This window comes from Thermobia domestica, chromosome 6 (genome assembly GCF_964235325.1).
Source record: "Thermobia domestica chromosome 6, izTheDome1.hap1.1, whole genome shotgun sequence".
NCBI lineage: Eukaryota > Metazoa > Arthropoda > Insecta > Zygentoma > Lepismatidae > Thermobia > Thermobia domestica.
The window spans coordinates 122,161,137-122,183,049 of record NC_137459.1 but is presented as its reverse complement, the minus strand read 5'-3'; the positions used below and the strand labels follow the sequence as shown (position 1 = coordinate 122,183,049).

At 35.9% G+C, this 21,913-nt stretch overlaps 1 protein-coding gene across 2 annotated transcripts in view; it reads left to right on the top strand.

Moving 5' to 3' along the window:
• The window catches only part of cher (filamin A protein cher), a 627,873-nt gene that overhangs the window by 165,002 nt on the left and 440,958 nt on the right, over nt 1–21,913 (top strand). For both annotated transcript variants that reach the window (XM_081762014.1, XM_081762015.1), the window contains exon 2: nt 14,039–14,183. In XM_081762014.1, coding sequence (XP_081618140.1) covers nt 14,039–14,183 — 145 coding nt within the window. The remainder of the gene's footprint in view (nt 1–14,038; nt 14,184–21,913) is intronic.

Sequence of the window (21,913 nt, the reverse complement as noted above, 5' to 3'; positions counted from 1 at the left end):
TTTTAGGGTGCAAGTGCTGCGTAGACCTGTGAATAACTTTGTTCTGTTTGTGTGCAAGATACATTCAAAAGCAACAACCAAAAGATGGGTCAATCATTTATGGTTAGGAAAGTTCGGTATCCAAGACGCCCTCGCAATGGGCGACCATTCACAGCAAAAGCGGATGATACTCTGGCAAAAGTTGAGCAAGACCGCCATGTAAGCAGGGATGACAACGTCACTGACCTAAACTAAACGTCCATCACCAAACAGCGATATACTATTTGGAGAAAGCTAACTATAAAAAGAAGCTGGACATTTGGGTGCCACATGATCTCTGAGATTTACTGGATGGAATTTCTACCTACGAATCTCTATTGAAACTTAACGCACTCGAGGCATTTCTAAAGCGGTTGATCACTAGTGATAAAATGTGATAACACTGTGCAAAAAATATTGTCGTCGAAGCTAGAAGCAGCTCCACAATTAATGAGCAAGGACTACACTGACGGCCAGAAAGGCAATGCTACGCGTTTAGTAGGATTGGAAAGGCATCGTACATCACAAAGTGCTTCCACATATCACGCTGACAACGTCAGATCGCAGACATCATTAACGACCCGTCAGAAATTGAAAGAATTTGGCTCAGATTTTAATGCATCCACCATATAGCCCAGACGGGCTTTATCAGACTGCCATTTGTTTTCGTCTGTGCAGAACTCCCCGAATGGTGTTAGTTTCAAAAGATGCCTGTAGAAACCACGTGCCACAACTTTTTGACTACAAAATAGAGAAGTTCTATTGCTACGGGATTATAGTGTTGGCAGAAAAATAGCAGAAGATAATCGATCAAAATTGTGCATACGTAGTTCCATTATGTTATTTATAATTAACAATAAATGTATTCTCAAGTTTGACCTTCAAAGGCGCAATTCTTTTTTGACAACCTGATATTACCCCAAAATCAACCAGATAAATTATGCCAAAATACTGTTTTTGTCACATAAAATATATGAATAATTATATATTTTAAGGCATGTAAGAATTTGTAATCTGGTAAAATATTGTATTATATAATTTTTCGGAGAAATTGTAAAGTAATCGGGTTAAGTTTTCTCAGAATTTTGTATTAAAATGGGAACAAAAAGGAAGAAATGTTTTAAAACTGCAGCTTAATCCCTGTAATGCAGGATTTAAGTATGTATCAGGATATATATATATATAATATCAGTGTCTTGTGATTTCCACGATAAATCGAGAAAGTTCTGCATTTGTTGCTGTTTTGCGTATGATTTTGTTTTTCTTATTAATTTATTTTAGCATTCCTAATTCAAGGTTCTCACTTATTGATAGTATTCCTTAAATGTCCATAGATTAGAATTGATTGACAACAGTGATGGGCATATACATACGAATATGCAGTGCTTTTTTTCTATGCAACAGTACACAGTACCGGCTTTCTTTGTTGTTTTAAAATTATGATTTATCTAGCTATTTTTATATTGCCCTATATTCTACATTGTGCTAATGTTTGCATAAACATAATGTGCATTTAAAAATTTAGAAATTAAATTAAAAGGAAGAGTGTCAGAGGAAATGTTATCCTGCACGTTACTTTCAATTATAGTTGTCACACTTCCATAATAAGCAAAATGTTTTATGTTTAAAGTATGGAAGTTGTTATAGAGACGTTCATATTGAAAACTGGCTTTAAAAGAAAAGAAATAAGCACTGCGTATGTTCTACAATTTCAATTTTTAATGTAAATCATACAATTTTATTGAAACTGTTACGTGTTCACAATTGGAATCGAATGCAGTACACATTGCTTGTGAAATCTCACCAATTTTGAGTTGAATGCTTAGCGTACAAATATATACAATATTGTCAGAAACAGGTCATTGATTGATTTACGTGTTTTATCAAGAGTAGAGCATGTTGAAATAGTGACAGTATCTCGTCATTAATTTTTTTCTGTTCATTTACAGCAGTGAAAATAATTCACATTGCGTACTAAGTGCCATCTGTCGCTTATTTCAGTGTAATAGCTTTTTCCAAACCTTCTTTTTCCTTAGAGCACAATATTTTTTACTCTTTGTACTGGAGCGGACTGTTCCAGCATTAAAAGAGCTAAGTTCTCGGTTTAGATATGCTCTTAAAGAAGTAGACTATGTGGAATGCAGTTGCAGACGATATATTAACTCATTATATTAACAGTGTCTGTCATTGTGGTGCGAAGGGGATATGTTTATGTTAAGAACTCAATGGTGTGGAAGTCAGGGGGAAGTAGGTGGCTGGAACAGCCAGATCCACTTAGATCTAGTTGCTGCAATATGACCGGGAATGGTGTTGTTTCGGGTCTTGCTCAACAGAAGAAATTCTCCGAATATAAATCACTATGCAAGTACACAGGATGGACCGTTAAGCCATTGCTCTCAACCCGAGGAAAATACAATGCCTTATATGGATAACTAAACTTCTTAAGCGAAGCAAAATGTAGGACGTAGGTCAACTTGTCACCCAATGCGCGCCGACGCCATGCCGGTAGTGTTGATGACGTCATGAAACGGACGAAAACTAGCTGGCTAGTGAAAGTGGAACGTTAATGTCGAATGCGTATTCAAAGTCAAATAAAACATTAAATAAAATATTAGGAAAAAAGAAAATAAAAATTGAACTCTTGATTTCAAAGCACCTACTTCTTGCTTACCTTATTTGACAATCATTATATTGGGGATACAAGATGCTTCTTTTGCACTGTTTTCTTTTCTTCTTTTTCACATTCTGTTCTTTTTACGTGCACAAATTACTCTATTTTATGTCTAGTTATGCGTGGGATTTTATGATGTAGAATGAACTATCATTGGAAAATGATTAACTGTAATGTAATTCCGACATTTGCAACAGCTAAGATGTGGTATGTTTGCCGAAGTACCGTACGTGCTATACTAGGTTCTTGCTGTGAACTTTTTGGTCAGCTAGGCCTATATGTTTCACGCGTAGACTTACTGTGTATAAATATACGGAGAATTGTCCCAAACCAATCATGAACAGAGTCATGTAACAGAAGTGCGTAATAGTATATGTCAAATAATTGGCTTAGTCATTGGACATTCACTTGCACGTACTAACCAAGTTAATTACCTCAAATATTGATTTAAAGGAAAAAAAGTTGATTTAGGATACAACCTTCTCTCCATACCACTTTCATTTATATCCCTATCTTTGTTTTGTAAATAAAGAAGTTAGTAAGATCTTCAATGGTAAGGTACAAGTATTATTTATAGTCAAAGAATGTCTCATTATCAAGTATGACAATAGATTTCTGCTACAAATATGTCAACAATGGGAGGAATTAAAAGAAAAACATTGATAAGTTTAGACTATAATATTTTGTACTTACTAGAAAAAGGTTTAATATTTTAAAATGTTTACTTTTTTTTTTGCGATATTTTCAAATAATTATCAAACAAAGCACTGAAAAGATTATATTAGTATATTCAAATGCCAATCAGAAGCGAAAAAATAATGGGACTTGTAAGCTGCAGTAGTGCTTTCAGTTACTAAATTTCTAGTCGGAGGACGGGGAGAGGTTTACACTTGCCGTGCAGATGTTCAGCAAGACATGTATTTGCTATACATAATTGTATTAGAAACACGCGATGGGACTTATAAGATTATACTGTTATCCGTCTATGCGAACGTTACTCGACACGATAACGCTTGAACAAAAGTGTTTTTATTTACAATTATTATTATTATTATTATTATTATTATTATTATTATTATTATTAGCAATAGACAGATAGAGCGATTATTTCGACTGGATTTGTTAATGGAGTGAATGCGTTAGCATATTCACGAGTTAGGGAATGCTATATATTTTAAACGGAATATGGATACCAATCTTCTATTCAATCTGCACAGTAGATTAGAAATGAAATGAAATCTTTTAAGTTTTACGTCCCACGCTTATTAAGGCTAGGTTAAAGGAGACGGTGATGATGAGAAATGAATGAAAATAGTGGAATGAAGAAAGTGGGAGGAAACGGAAAATCCTGAGAAAACCAACGTACGTACATGGTACTTGTCCACCACAAAACTCACCACGAGCTGGGGTCGAACCAAGGACACCATGCACCAGAGGTGAACACAGCCATTGAGCCACCGCAGCCGCTTAGCATAGAAATATTGGCTGCCTGAAATGAAAAGATATTGAATCGCGTGATTCTCTTTACTGTCCTTTAGCAGCGTTTACTGGTATTTGAGACAGTTTATTTTCATTATTTCCCTCCACCATCAACCCTAGAATTATATAGTGAAATTTCACCAAAATGAATGAATGAATACTACGTGCCGTACATGCTTTCAATGATGTCCTATGCAACCTATTATAAGAGATTTCTGTCTTTGAAACTATTTAAAATTATTTTTGACGTCTGCAGAATGCTTTCTCAATTATGAGAAATTCTGGCACTACCACGAAGTTAATTAATATTCTCTATTTGACAATTGGAACATGACACGAGATGATATTTCTAACGGCCTTGCAAAGGGAACGTTGCTTTTGACTGAACAACTTGATAGCTACATAACTCATCCGATATTGAGTCTGTTCAGTAATAGAAAATCGATTTCGTGGTCTCCGTGGAAGGAGGTGTCATAGTCGCAAACTTTGTTGTGAAGTTGCTGCAGAAGTGCCGCGCTTTGCATATCAAGGGACTAAATGGAAACTTAAGTGATAATCTTTTGATAAACGACGGAAACTGATGGGGGCATGAAGTCTTATTAAGTAAGACGTTAGAGAGTTGGTAGTTTTAGAGTATTGGCTACAGGATAATTAGAGACTACTGAGTGTTCGTTGTATCATTTTTTTCTTCCTTTTTTCCCCTTTCTCAATATATATGGTTATATTTGAAGGTAATGCAACTTTTAAGCAGTATGGGGCGCGGTGGCTCAGTGGTAGAGCGTTCACTTCCGGTGTTTGGGGTTCCTGGTTCGATCCCAGCTCGCGCCGTGTGGACTTTGTGGTGGACAAACACCGTGCTCGTGGGTTTTCTCGTGGTTCTCCCGTTTCCTCCCACTTTTTCATTCCACCATTTCATTCATCTCTCATCATCACCGTCTCCTTCCAAAAATTACATAATTTTAAACAAATCAGCTCATATGCAGAATTTCTGAACACAATACTTGAATGTCATCGTAGGTAGAGGGTTTTTTTTTAGTTTTACGTCCCACGATTATGCCGGTTAGGCTAAAAGAGACGGTGATGATGAGTGATGAATGAAATGGTGGAATGAATAAAGTGGGAGGAAACGAGAGAACCCCGAGAAAACCCACGCACACGGTGTTTGTCCACCACAAAGTTCACTTGGCGGGGGCTGGGATCGAACCCGGGACCCCAAGTACAGAGGTGAACGCTCTACCACTGAGCCACTGCGGCCGTAGAGGATTTTCATTATTCCTACATTCACACATGTGAAGGTGCGAGAATTAAGTTTGAAAGATAAGAGAGAGTACAAATGAAATATAAGATCAAATGTCCATGCTGCAGCAATCATTTCCCTGTTAAACAACTAGAGTTTTATTGACAAAGCGTACAAATTTATTCGAGTTAGGAAGTTTTGGGGGAACTGCCCGTGTGTGTGCCCCTGATACTATATAAAAAGTTCTTTTTTAAAAAAAAAAAAATAGAAGTTTCATTGACATTTTTCAGAGCGTTAAGATTAACAATCGATGATTGTACTATTTTTGTTTCCAGAACAATAGTACTAACCATTCTAAAACCATTTGCCATTGCAATTTATTTGTTCATCAGGTTCAATTCTAATTGGAGCAAAAACAAGTGTAGAAATACTTTTGTATAGCAAATAATAATACTCATAAAATGCTTTTAGTAAACTATTCTTAAGGTTTACCCTCCTCATTGCTGTTAGCGAAAATCCTCCAATGCCTACTATTATTACATGATCAACAAATGGGGTAACCTTTTCCTTGTGGCAGCCCTGCCTCTTAACCACACCGAGACCGGACATTCCAAACGGAAGATATTAAGCAAGATGTACAGCCGGCGTTTATTACGTCATACCTGGAAATGGCATTCTTTCTCGGAAAGTACTGCTTCCCTCCTCCCCAGAATGTCCAACGAAAGAGCAGTCAAGCTAAGCATTACACAAAGTGCATGGTTATTGTTCGTGTTTTTATTCTAGAAATATTTAAATGAGAGTCCAAGTGACCTCATTTTAACGCTATTCTTCTCATTCCAAGAAGCTGTATTTACCATGGTTCTTATTTTAAAGTGGTGATAATGATTTCAAAATGACACAGAGCTAGTGTCTACATAAAGGAAATTAAACTCGCTTTTATATCTAATAATCATCACTAGGGCCCGGATTTTTATTTACTAAAAAAACTGTAAAATATTTATTTTTTATGTGCTAAAAATGAAAAAAATATTTGCTAAAAATTAAAAGATATTTAACAAAAAATAACAAGGAAAAGTATTTCTACAAGATAAGAAATACGTCCAAGATAAGAAAAATAACTACTGGTTTTCACCAATAGCTCCTATTCATCAGATGTCAAATTTTTGTGGGCATTACAGTGAATTACTAACGTCTTTTCCAAATTGACCATAGTAAAGCTATGCCTATTGTCACGGAATAATGTCTTATATTGAGAAAAGGAACGTTCTACATCACACGATGTTAACCTCGCGTATTTGAGAATGGGCATATCACGAATATTCACATCATTAACTTCACTTGTGGTTTGGCCTTCCAATACTTCAGATATTTTATATAGGGTTTAGTAGCCAATGTGTTTATCAAACAAATTCTACTTTTTTTCTTATCACTTCAGTTTTCGAAGCAGAAAGAACATTCAGCTTTCTTTCAACGCCCTGCACTTCTTTAACCGAAGTACCCAATAAATCTCCCATGTTTCTAGTTCCTTTATAGAGTGTCAGGAAACCAAAATCAGTAAATATGAAAGCCAAGTCACATTTCAAGCCACTGTCGCTTGCTAAATTTTGAATAATTTCAGTGGATGAAGAATCGTCTGGGTTTAGTTTAGTTACTACAGATACAAATGCTTCAAAATTCTCCGTATATTATAGTACTGCATTAAGCCAGGTACCCCACCTCGTGATTACGTGTGTTGGAGGAAGTGAAAGATCTGGATTTGTTTCTTTGAAAAGTTCAATTCTAGTTGCTGCTTTTACGATTATTATTATTTTTTTTTCATCATTTGATACTAGTCCACTTTAGGATAAAGGGTTCGGATTTATGACGACGCTGTTTCTGCAGGTGGGAAATTGCTAATAAATGCGGTGGATAGATTCATGTAACCCATTCTTTTCGCGATATTAATTTCGAGAGAAAAGACAAAATAATTCGTTGTGAAATTTAGAATAAAATCACGGAAAATTATTTGGTCTAGGAATTAATTCGTGCGGTTGGTACGCACACATTGAAGCTGTAGTACAAACACAAAATACATAAATACCTTAAGAAAAATATTGTCCATCGCTAACCACCACTTTCGCCCATCTGTCAGGCAATGTACGGATTCCGTGGCGAAAGAAGTCCTCATCCTTGGAAGCGATCCAGTCAGAGACCCATGTTTCGATATCTTCTGAATAAGTAAACCGCTGTCCAATCAAATCGTTGTTCATGCAATCGAACAAGTAGTAGTCCGAAGGAGCAACGTCTGGTGAATACGGCGGGTGGGGTAAAACTTCCCATCCGACATTTTCTAAATAGGTTTTGACCGGTTTTGCGACATGTGGGCGAGCGTTATCATGTTGAACAATAAGTTTATCATGTCTGTTCTCCCATTCTGGTCGTGTTCTGGCCAGAGCTTACTTCAAACGCATTAATTGTCGTCGATAACGTTCTCCATTCATAGTTTCACCCGGTTGCAGCAGCTCATAGTACACCACACCTTTCATATCCCACCATATGCACAGCATAACCTTTGCACAGTGAATATCTCGTTTTGGTTGTGATGGACCTGGTTCACCTGGTTTCACCCAGGCCTTTTTTTGTTTAGGGTTCTCGTAATGGATCCACTTCTCATCACCCGTAATAATTCGATGCAGAAACCCCTTTCTGCTCTGTCGTTGAAGCAGCAATTCGCAAATGGTTTTTCGTCTTTCAACGTCTCTGTCTTTCAATTCATGTGGAACCCAATGTGACATCTTTTGAATCATTCCCATGGCTTTCAAGCGTTTGGAGACTGTTGTTTGATCAACGCCTATTGCTGCTGCAAGTTGTTCCTGCATTTGACACGAATCCTGCTCGAGCAATGCTGTCAATTCTTCGTCTTGAAATTTTTTTGGCTGTCCAGCTCGCTCTTGGTCTGCCAAGCCGAAATCACCACTTCTAAACCGTGCAAACCACTTCTGACACGTTCGCTCAGCTAGAGCATGGTCACCATACACTTCCACCAAAATACGATGACTTTCAGTCGCACTTTTCTGCATGTTAAAGTAATGCAGCAGGACACCCCGCAAAAACACTTTATCAGGCACAAATTGCGCCATGTTCACTTAACTAAAAACTGGTGTTGTTGACGCTTTAATCCACTGCCCTATACTACGAACGATACGCGATGACAGGGGTTTGCAACACATGTGTGGATACACGGAACTGTGGGACGCTCCGTTCGTTGCGCCATCTCTTGTCCACCCGCACGAATTAATTCCTAGACCAAATATTAAAAATATGTATTTATTACAAAAATGTCCAAAATATTTATTTACATAACTTTTTCAGAGAATATGTATTTTTATGTTAAATAAAACTTGTAATTTATACTTGCAGACTCTTAATTGGGATAATAATCTTTGTTTTGGGTTTGTATGTGTTTAGAAAAAAAATGTTTTTACATATAAATACGGGCCTTAATCATCACGATAGTTCTACAGTTGTAAAATGAGTTTGAATGTTATAAACAGGTTTGTCTTGGATAGTTTTAAAACTCATCGCAGCATATGTGCTTACGAGAACATCATCAGGATTACACTTGAAAACTGTGCAAATTATTTTTAATGAATCCAAAATTCGATCATTACGCATTAATGAAAACTTGGTTGTCTTGATTCTATACCGGTTAATGAGATAATGAGCAAACGTTGCTACATTATTATTAATTTTTTGTTCCTTTTATAAATAAATATTGGGAAAAAAGAATACGCGACAAAACGTACTAGCGACAAAACGTACCACCGACAAAACGTACCACTTACCCTGAGGGATGCTTGTGAAAGGTTTTCTAAAAACACTTTAAATAATGACAAGCGACAAAACGTACCACTTGCCTGGAGGGCTACTTGTGAAGAGTCTTCTAATCAGTCATCAAATAATGACAGGCGACAAAACGTACCACTTGATATGACAGTATATAAGTATATACATACCGGCCAAAATAAGGTTAAAAGTTGAACAGATTGCTGGTGAGAAAAGTAGCGATGCAAGACCAAGACTAAGGCTAAGACTAAGACCATGCCTGCAAGATTCTCGCAACACTAAGACAATACCTGCAAGATTCTCGCCAGACCAAGACCAGGAAGAATCTTGCATATGCAATATTTGAATATTTGCTGATTTCCATCACACTTTATCCAGGCTTTGGACCAGAGACGGATAGGCATTATTAGAGGGGCGCGGGCGCTTTCTCCCACAAGGGCCACAAGCATCTCAATGTCACAAATCAATTGCACAGTTTTCTTTCTACAGTAAGTCAATAGTATTAACAATTGACAATAAAACCTGATATTCTTTCATCAGTATACTATTCTAAATTGATCAAAATATTATATGAAGTTCAAGGAGAACGTATACTATATTACAAAATTAGCAGATGTTTTAGTGTACTAGTTTTTGATGCTACTGTATCTATCACTTTTGTATTCGAAATATTTCTAATAAATCTTTTTCAATAGACATCAACATAAATGTTTTCAAATGTGCCTGAGATATGGTACTCGTTATCCTATTTTTAATGTATTTCAGTTTATTTAAGTTTTGAAAAATTTCTTTTACATGTTACCTGAGTTACGGGCAAAGTCAATAAAAATTTGTATGCTGGAAACCTGGATAAGTATTACTGCAAAATTTACAATTCTACAAAATTAAAAAGCAGCACATTGGACAATTTTGCAACACGTTTTGCATTCGCTTTCCTTGTAAACAAATGTATTTTCTCCTAATTCTGAATCACTTGCACCATCAGGACAGTCATTTTTTCTCGGTTGTGCTCGTCATCAAGACTGACTTTCAAGGATATCCACTTCCTTCAAAAGTCCAAGAGAATACATTTATAGTATCCTTGGAAACTTCTTTACTGAAGTTTTTCAGAAAATATGTAAGTTTATCGAAAGGCACGTCTGGAAGTTCTGTTACTTGGTTGAAGTGGCTAGGGTCCAAATTATGCATAAAGTACATTGCTTCTTGAATCTTGAAGAAATACTCGAAACTACCATGTCCAATATTGTATTGAATGCTTCGATGCAATTCCTGGTCATTAGATAGAAGCAGCTTCATCTTCATATTTATAGGAAAATCTTTGTCCATCTCTGAAGTCAAATTGTCGACAGGTCAATAGAAAAAAAAAAAAAAAAGAAATCACGTTCTAAGTCTTCAAATTTGTTATTGGCCCATTCTGCAAAGCTTAATACTGCATAGTTAACGGATTCAAAATCATCTCTCTACTCTTTCACTTGGAACAGAGTAGTCTGCACCATCCGATAGGACTACACTAGCAGCACCCTCTATTTGGAGATAGGTTGACAGAGAGGTCGTCACTTGAAATATCTTAAGAAACATTTGTGCTGTCCGAGCTGTTTTGAACTTGAGAAGATCTTTTATATATCCTTTCGCTTTACACCTAACTTTTGGTTTGATATTTTCTGTAGAAGCAATTTTCTTAATTATTATGGTCAACTCTATATACAAAGCACTTTCTGAGTTCGAAAAATGACCAAACTTTTTCTGAAAAACAGTGTGTTTTCTACCATCTTGTTTCCGCAATAACTGTAAGACGCCTTTGTTAACATTTGATCTTCCAAATGTCCATTCGCTGATAAGACTCACGCATAAATATCGCACAGTCATTCAGCAGAACAATGACACAGAATCAATGCAATTTTTTGTCAGATCACATATGACATGATTGAGTATATGAGCGTAACACCACACGTGTAACTGAGTTTCTTAATGGTTAAGCGATTAGCGTATGCGCCTTTGTCATGGGAGACCTGGATTCGATTCCTGGCAGGAGCTCATGTGCTTCGGATTTCCCGTAAATCAGTATGTCCCGTCTCATATAGCCTCGCTGCTAAAAAGGCCGTTAAACTCAAAATCAACTGAATCACAGTGTAACTGATCATAGGTGAATTGAAAAAATCCGAATATTGTCCTTCCATGTTACTTGAGCCATCGGTTGAATTTCCAATACACTTCTTAATATCAAGGTTCAACTTCTGCAGAATTTCTAGCAGTAAACCGCAAGGACACTGGCCTGTGGTAGATATGCATTTTACAATGACAACAATTCTTTGTTTAACAACCATTCCAACAACATACCGTAAAACAACAAAGCACTGGCCTGAAACTACTATATCTTGAGTAGTGTCTAATAGAACAGAAAATATTGAAGCTTGAGAGACTTCTTTCGAAATATCTTCTCTGATAAGTGTGTTGATAGCATTCAAAACAAAATTCACCGTGTTTAGTAAAAGTTATGCGACAACTATTCTGCTTACTTCCTCGTATATGACTCTTCTCGGTGACCTTATCTAAATTACTTTTAAGCGGAAGATCAAATTTGCTTAAGAAAGGAATAATACCCAAAATGTTTCCATGATCTATAGTTGTGTCTTTCAGTTTATAGGCTGCTACATTTCCACTGTAAATGAGCCCTCTTTTACCAATGAGTTTCTACACTTTGACAACTCAATACATTACCTGTCTGTTCTTGTAAACTTTATACTGCCGTTGTTTTACCTGTTCATGAGGAAGTAGTTTCTTAACATTATGTTCTCTTTTGTTAGATATGTAAGCACCCACATTGGTCTAATGTATTTTGGAAGATTCGTGTTCTCTTACTCGCTGATAAACGTGTTTAATGTTACGTTTGTCACGTACAGAACCTTTAAGAGAAGTTTGTTCGATCTGGAGAATAATCTGTGAACGCGCTGAAAAAAAAAAAACTTGAAGTGGTACGTTTTGTCGCGGATTAAATATCCGAAATGTTTTAATTAGTCCAAGACAGGTTGTAATTTATATAAGTGGTACGTTTTGTCGTGGAATAAATATCAGAAATGCTTTAATTAACCCATGACAGGTTGTCATTTATGACAGGTCGTCAAAAGTGGTACGTTTTGTCGCGAAAATTCAAGTGGTACGTTTTGTCGCTGGTACGTTTTGTCGGGACACCGGGAAAAAAGTCTCAAAGTTCATTTTCTCCTTTAAAAGTACAAAGTATGTGGTATTTTTGATGTAACTGTGTATACAGACTTACGAAATTTTAATTCAGTGAAGTGAGTTGCATCCTTATTCACAATTACATACAGTAGTTGCATACATTAGTTACAAACCTTTTATTCGATGCATTTGGATTAAGGTAGGTCGTTAATTGTATAGTGATCTACAGTCGATGATTCTAGCAACTCATTTAATCTGTTATGTAAAAATACTGCTACCGGTATGATGTTTTAAAGAGAACTACTTGCTTATGTAAAAATGAATAATGAACATTGGAAGAAAGAAAATACATAAAATAATAAAACATTAAGAAATTAATTGCCAAAACTATACGAAAGTATAATACAATATTTATAGTAATGTCATTAGACTTTTAAAAGAGGTTTGTTGTTTCTAATAACCTCCCAAAACATACATTTGTATGGTGTTACCTGAAATTTCACATTTAGGGAAATGAAAAAAATGTATTAAATTTAGAATTGGAAGTGTAGTGTAGTAATTATATATACTATGTCCACAAAATCTGACCCCGGGCCATTTTCTCAAAGTATCGGAGTTGGAGAATTATGTTAACGCGTGGTATATGTGTGGTGGGAACTCACTGTTTCATTGTGCTCATAAGTTGATCCCCGGAGGACTGGGGGCGGGGGTCAACTCAAAAATTTCAAATACAAAAAGTTATGCCAAATTGTAAGGCATTCGAGATCTTATCAAAAAATATCAGCGTGAAGTACCACACAGTATTTTCTAAGCACCAGAAATCTCTACTCAAAACGTAGTTAACGAATCGCATGTACAATTTCGCAGGTTCTTATAGGCATTAACGAAATATATACCAAGTGCAGGTATTTATTTGCCGAAGCATTTTGTCGACACACTCACACACACACGCATGATGTCATACTCACACGAATGTCAACTCAAATTTGTGCGTTGGTACGTATCAGAAGTAGCAGAATCCGAATCCAGTCGTAAATCTAAATAAAATTTAATTTAAGTAGTAACGGTAGTTTAATTTTGCGGTAGGCTATACGCTTCCTTCCGATTTGCATTTTTTGTCAGTATAGGCTGCTACTACAAAGTAAAAATTATTGGAAACATCTCCTCCGTGTCGAAACACCAAATCCATCGTAAAAGATGATAGATCAAATTGTGGATTTAATATACCTATGTGTACGAAAGTGAGCGGAAATTTCGGCAGCCTTTATAACGTCGTAAGAACAGAGATTGAACTTGTAGTTTGACCTCTTCATTATTCGTGACCCTTTTGATGCATTGATATGGGATGAACGTTACCAGTTGTTTCTTACGAGCTTTCGAATGATATTTAATTCGACATACCTTTTTTGATTTTTTTTTTTTTTAGTTGTATCCCGGTCTTTGAGATTACCTACTTATCACCAGCATTTCGAACAGTGAGCCCCGGGCGTACATGCACCACGTTTAGCAGAGATTTCCAGTTCTGAACCGTTTCTGAGAAAATTTCCCGTGGTCAGACTTAATGATACTGTGGTTTGTTTAGATCTGTTAATATTATAGTTATATATATTTCTCATTTTCTCTCATTGCAGACTCGACTGACATAGTAGACTGCAAGCTAAAACTGATTCTCGGTTTAATATGGACGCTTATTCTTCACTATTCGATCTCTATGCCTATGTGGGAGGGCGAAGAGGATGTTCCACACGGCGACAAAGGCCCTACACCGAAACAAAGGTATGTATGAACACTATACTATATTGATCAATTTAAACACTTATAACTCCAAAAATTATGGCAAATAATTTTGAAGTACTGAGCAGGAGCTTGTTTTTCTTTTGAAAACCGCAAGGTTCGTAATTCAATAAAAGTAATGGAAATGTAATTTCTAATATGTTACTACAATTGTTTTCAATTTAATGTTATGAAGAAATGCTTATGTATTTGTCTTGTCCGCCGTGTAACTTTATGGAATTTAGAAGTGAGATTCAACTAGTCCAGGCCCAGTGGGTTGCATCGAGTTAATGTTTTTACATTTACATCATTTAGAACCACAAAAGTTTTTGTCAATGTTAATAACTTTTGAAGATCTAAAGAACAACCAATTCCGGTTTTGGGAGTTTTAAAATTATTGCATTTGAAAATCTTAAAAGCAGGTTTGTCCGAAAATGTCTTGAAATGTATAAAGTAAATTTCAATATTGCCGGTTCGAGCATAGCTTTACGATTATTAAAATTTCAGATACAGATTAAAAAATCTTTTTATTATTATTATTCTAAAAAAAACACCCTTTTGGGTTTTATTGGGCAAAGTTCGGTTTTATTAAATTTTGTGCGTACGTTTAAAGCCGTATTCCTACTTAAAATGTCACTTAAGCTTTCATGTTCTGTTGCACATATTTGGGATAAAATTATGGAATTCCCTTATCGCACAAAGGGAATCCATGAAATCCCATCTACTTTTCGTGGAACAAATTTTGCACTTGGCATTCGCTTATATTTCGATTTCTAGAAAGGAGAGGTAGACAATGTTGTAGAGTAAGAAAGAGATGAGTAATTCTATGTAATACAAAATAGAAATAACATCCTCTATCACACTCAGGATTCAAGAGCTAGCCGCCCTAATTGAAAATTCGTATAACTTTCCTCAAAACGTGTCAAGCAAATACCAGTACCTCAAGCCAGAAACCAGAAATAAAATAAATCGGCTTTATTAACCCTTTTGACACCCTATAACGTATATGCTTGCTTCCTTCAAAGTGATTTCCCTTTATTTTATGTCCAGATGGTATGACGTTATAACAATTTTTTTTCGGTCTTTGCTTTCGACGATATAAGGTAATGACGTCTCTTGAAGTTCGGGCTTGAAATTAAGCTACGTATTTTGATGTAGCGTAGAATTATCTCTGTCTTTGCTTAGCAAGAGTGGGAGGAAAAGAAAGTTTATCAGTATTGTTCGTCGGAACTTTAGATTCACAATTCATGAGTATATATTAAGAAATTAACAATAAAGTGTTTCCTCCTGTCTTCTCTCCCCATTCCTTATATCCAGAAATCTTTATATGAGTAAGTTTTATGACAAACAAGGGAAGCATGTTGTTTTAGCTGCTATTTACGTGGATTTGTTGCATTTTCTATTAGCATAGGGTAATTGGGTAGTGTAATTTGAATGTAATGCTTGGTATATTAGAAGGATAAGAGTGTTGTTACTGGGTTCGATTCTCCGATAGTATCTCATTTGTATCTTACAACACGATTGAGAAATATTTTACCTAACGGACGATTTTAGATATTGCAACGAATATTGACATATGCATTACATATAGGCCATAGTATTTATCGAGGTAGATTATATTCGGGTATCCGTAGTCAGGCCTGTTTCAGAGAGCTCAAAACTTAACAAAATGGATTTTTGGAGGGATTTGTTTTCTAATTTTACCTTAAATTTTCCTTCTCTTCTACCTCTGGCATATATGCGCATGGTAGCATTTAAAATATTGTTTCATTCTAAAGAGAATAACATATGAACCATGATACTCAGATGAATAGTACTGAAGCAGTAGCTACTCAACTGAAAGTCAACATTTTTCTCTAAGAATGAAGGAATTTTAAAGGGTTGAAGCTAACAAGGAAAACAATTTAATGTGTACACTGGTGACTACTAGATATGAAAAGTATAGTTAACAAGACTGTGTGTGTGTGTTTTAATAATATGTCGTGTAGCGTCTCCCACAGAGCGGGCTCAGCGTGAGACCCAATGAGGTTAATGAACGAGATATCGATCTAGCGCAAGTCTCATTGAGAACAGCGATCCCGGACCCTCTAGCGTGAGCCTCGTTCACACTATTCAGCGCGAACCTCATTGAAGATAGTGACTATGGCTATCGAGGATGCGCTTCCGATTCATTACTCCCCGCAGCGAAAGCGACATAGGTGCCTAGTCGGTAAATTTACTTTCGCCAAAGTCATAAATCATACTGTGAGCCAGTCAGGGTTTCCAGGTCTTACTGCCACACCTTTATTCTCATTCATGCGAATCACGAGAAATAACCATATTGTGTTACATAAATTTTTCTGTGAGTAGCTAATTTTTCGGAATTTCCTTGTATTTTTGTGAATTTTCTTTTGTTATGCACTCACCTACTTTATAATAGCAGAGTTCCAGTACTTTGCACAAAGCATCTTCCAAGCAGCTGTTTCTTGTTAAAATACCCTTGCCTGGCAACACGCCTTTCCTTTCCTCGCCCTCCTTTAGATATATTTTACTGATTCCGAAACAGCAGGCGGTCTGTTGTTCCGATACGCACCAAATACGCTCGAGTCGGCGTATTCGGCGCGTTTTTATTGCTTTCGCGTTGTGATTAGCTATCCACATTTAAATACATGGTCAGCATATTCCAATCGTACACATGAACCATAAAAATGTGAACGCCTCGAATAGCCATACACTTAAAGCCCGAGTGAACCCTAATTACAAAATGGCCGAGAGAATGACGTATTAATCATGATATTCAGATGATCAGATGACCAGTACTGAAGCAGTAGCTACTTAACTGAAAGTAAACACACACGCCCAAAAAAAAAAAAAAAATGAAGAATCTGAAAGGGTTAACTGATTTTTTTTAAAATAAAAGTTTATTTTCTTAGGACTGAAATGTTGGAATTCTTTAAAAATCTCATTTTTAGTTGTCAGTTGCTTTCTTACAATATATCATACGATTAAAGGACCATTGTAACATTTGGTAATCGTACTACACGCCACATATTCCAGTAGATGTGCAAGAATAATTCAGAAGTTTCCCGATATCCTCTTTAATGCAGCTAGTTCTTGTTATTATATGTGTGATTATTCAGGTGTAGTGTTGAGAAAATAGAGGTAGATCTTTAATAATTTCCATTTTTAAGTGAAACATTTGCTGTTTCTGATTCAAACTATGTTATTGAAGAGCAAAAAGTTTGATTTGCACATTTGTAATTATCATAAGAGTAGATTCTGTTTCCTTTCTAATGCATCTCTCTTTCGTTTGTCATGTGTAATCATCCAATTGTAGTGTTGAAAGATCTTTTTATTAAGTGAACATTTTTTATTTGTAATTAAGAGACACGTGCAGAAGAAAATTTTATTGTTCATTTGCAATAATAGGAGAGTATGTAATACAAAAACAAAGGGAGCATAATTGCATTGCTTTTTGTCCCAGATTACAGTTGAACACCATTACAGCAAATTTGATCGAGCACGAACTAAATTCGTTATGCTTTATGCATGATTCCGAAACACACTTTTTTCAATGGTATTCTGTTCTGGAGATCACCTTTGGGTAATACATATTTAAAGCTAATTCTGAAATTAGGCGTGTACTGAGAAACACTATAAGGAACTAACTATGATCACATTAAGGTTATTTCAGTCCAAGTTTTGAAGTATACTTTTAGATTTTTTGTTGTTGTTGTTTAATTGAGAGTCTTGACAGGTGGATTTTACCCAAAATAGCCCAGTGGGTTTCTTTGGGGAAGGGGGGGATTCCAACAGTTCTGTTTGCTATGTTAGGTTTCGGCATTCAAATCCGAGAACTCCCAATTGTAAAGCGACAATGCTAACCATTCTCCTACACTTAATCATGTAAATTAAAAATACATAATTCGTCTTCAGCTCTATCACAATTTTACTTGTCTAAATTACAACGACGATAAATCTCTTCAATAAAAAATGCAAATGTCCGACTGTCATGATATGTAAGGGAAAATATTTGTGAATATTTTTTCCTAACTTAAATATTTTCACTGAATGCAATCCTCAAAGATAACGGTCACTTGCAGCGTTGCATTTAATAATACAAAATAATAATGTAAAAACAAAGAAGAAAAATTGTAAACGAATGTACTAACTCTTATTGGTGATTGCAGTAATGGGTATTATTAGCAAAAATAATAATGTCAGTCAATTTCTACAAAACTTTGCTACTAAAATGACGTATCACATGCTATGGTTTCCACATAGGACAATTGCATAAAATTTAAGATTGTGTACATCATTGTTCCATTTCTCCATCCGTATTTCCTACCTACATTGCTACTTTTGTTATATTTTGTAGTGTTTACCTCTCATTAGTGTTTTTCCACACTTTTGGACCACTCGGTAGGCTATACTATTTCAAACTCAAATTCTTTCTAGTACAGTGTAAACTTACGTAAGCGACATGGTAAAATGGACAAAACAAACAAAACAAAAGGATGTGTAAAAATAGTAAATAACAATTAGAAGTTACCATTTATGAACTAAAAGATTACAAAATTAAAAAAAAATGTACCTACACACAAACAACTTGCTTTCCATCGTCATTTTACTGAACTTCCCTTTCTACATGAGGAAATACGTAGTAGACCATGTTGTATGGGAGTCCAGCATCTTGCAGCGCAACATTCATTTATGTACAGAACCAATCAGCTATCGAAAAATTGTCAAATTTTGTAGAGATGTTCACCCACTGTTCACGCTATACATTTTTTTTTCATGACTCAAAGAAAATTACTATATTTTCTAATACAATATTTACTGAATTGTTTCTGGTTATCAAGATGTTTCTTAATGTAATGAAAATTCTCATCATTTATGATATGCACTTTAGCAGCCAACTTAATAACAGTGCTTTACCCATAATAGCTATTGTACGAAATAGTTTGGTAGTTTTTATCATCGAACTGCGTTTTTATCATGTCATTCTGATTGCAAATGAGATGCACATAGTCGCATATCATGACGTTTAATTACTATTTAAACTGTATTTATTATGGCCAAGGTATTGGTTAGAGCACACATGTGCAAGTTGGAAAAGGGGGTGGGCTAATCATAGAGAACTTTCTGGGATCGAGAGCCGTACATATTCAATGAAGAAACTCGCTCAAAGTATAGGGTGGGTGCACCATATATGGAATACGTTCCTAATATGAAATACCAGATTATTTTGTCTGCTATGTTCTGCCACTGAGTGGACTGTACGTAAACTTGTACACAGTGACACCCTCAGTCTGCGCATGAGTGGTTTGCTGCCGAACGATAACAAGCCATTTTCTTTTGTTGCAGAATATTTTTCTGAAGAACTTGAGTTTTTCGAACGTATCTTTCCAGACTGCTGAGTGTACGCAAAGAGTTATGTATTATTGTTGAGTTTGTGATATTTAGATTACATATATAGTGTACCATAAAGGCATAAAGATTCAGTACACAAAGAATCACACAAGCGTGTGTAGGAAGAGAACTATCCAAAATGGCGATTTTCCTAATATGGAATACTAGCAGAATCCTAATATGGAATACTCCTAATTATAATAACTACTACTCTTAAAGAAACAAATAAATACATTTATTAGCTTAAGGAAAGGAACAAAGGAAGTGTTCGGGTCTCCAACTCCGAGATCACATCGGCCTGTAAGTTAAATCTACGAATTGGAAAGGACTCGACCCTGGCCTAAGGAAAAGTATCATCCCGGCATACGCCTAATGATACTGAGGAAAAGCAGGGAAAACTTCACCAAAGGCCGGTGCCAGGATAGGCGGTCTGAGCAGGGATCGTGCCCATCCTCGAATTATCCAAATATCGCATTGTAGACAAATGAGCATGTTTTGTTCTAGTATTCCATTTTAAGAACAGGTAGTGTTCCATATTAGGAGCGGGGTGTGCCTAATATGGAAAATTGAGTTTCTTTCAATTTTGTAATATTGTAAAAAATCATTAATGAGGAACAAATTTTCATACTTGCATTTTGTTTTGCAAAGGTACCACAAGTAGTATGATGTATAATATTTTTATTCTGGAGTACGCATTTCTGAGAAATAAAGAAGAAACAAAAAGTATTCCATATTCGGTGCCTTTACCCTACTAATATCACAAGGAAACAAAATCTGTTATAAAGGTAACCAATATATTTACTTACTAAAGAAACGCAGAAGAGTTTATTTATTTACCACTTTAATGGGAAACTTGACTCTTTATATTCTGGTCTAGTGTCAACGTTCGGTGGTACAGTGGATGTTCCATTGCGGAGAATATTTCCAAGGTGGGCATCAGTTATCCAGGAAAAAAAAGTCAGTTTAGTTTAAGAGATTACGTAAGAAATACACTTTCAATAATGGGTCAGGGGAGCCACGGAAAGGGTTCAATCGGCCGGAACTGGCGCGGGGTCGGCTGTTGCACATGACTGGCGTAATTTTGTGCATAGGAACCAAAATCCTGCACACCATATCATTTCACAAGCTTGTATAGCAGGTTAAAGCCTACCCCATGTCAATTTGATACATATCGGATGAGTTCGGTAGATTTTTTGTTTTTGTTTTATAAAATATGACTAAAAATATGACCGCTCATTACTCTGGAATCAAAAATCTGCATAACACAGTATTTCACACGCTTACACAACAGGTCAATGTCTACTATAAGTGATTCTGGTCAGATGAGGTTTTGTGTATGATTTTTAAGTGTGTGACCTAAGTTTGTTCTCTCATAACTCGGGAACCAAAACCCTGCACAACATATTTCATACGCTTCTATAGCAGGTCAAGATCTATCCCAATATTAAGTTTGATCTCTACCGGGTGAGTTCTGTTTGACATTTTATTTATGAAAATACGACTCAAAATTTGACCGCTTTTACTCGGGAAGCGAAACCCTGCATAATATGTTTCACTCGTTTTATACTAAGTCATGGTGTACAACCATACCAAGTTTGATCCTGATCGGATGAGTTCGGTTTACTTCGTACGATATGTATATAGCGTCCTTGATTTTTCAGGAAAAAATGAAACTAAGGACGAAAGTTCGTGTCCGAAGAGAAAATGGTACGAAGTTTTGCGAAAAATAGAGTATCTCACATGCCCTTCAATTTGTGAAGATGACAATTGAAATTCAAATTGCTTGTTAAAAATAATCCTAAAACTATACTCATTTAGATAATCCGAGTTATTAAAGTGGCCGTTATTTGCTTGGTAAAATATAGAGTTGACAGAATATATTTGAGTCATAGTCAACCTCCTGGTTGAGGAAACTGGCTAGAAATTCATTCGAGTTACTGATTTGAATTTGTCCTGAGTTTAGAGTCTCGTTGAGCTGCAAGACTGTATGGGTCGACCTACAGCTTAGCGTGAATTCAAACCACATGAGCTTATGCCGGAAATCGAACCAGGATCTTGCGCGCCAAAGACGCGTCCACTATCCACATAGCCACGAGGGAGCTGTTAACAGTTATTGACTGCTCTTCTAATGATGCCACTCATAAATCAATTTGCTGAAATAAATATGTAGTTAAATCGCTTTTTGTACACACGAAAACGGCAAATTCACTGTATTTTGGGAAAATCGTTAGAAAATTAAAGCATTAAGTGAAAGAAGTTGTTAGGTCTATTACATTCTTTGCTCCAAATCTTTTTTTTCCTCACTATTTGTGAGTTCTATAGAATCAGAGGGAGAGGATAGT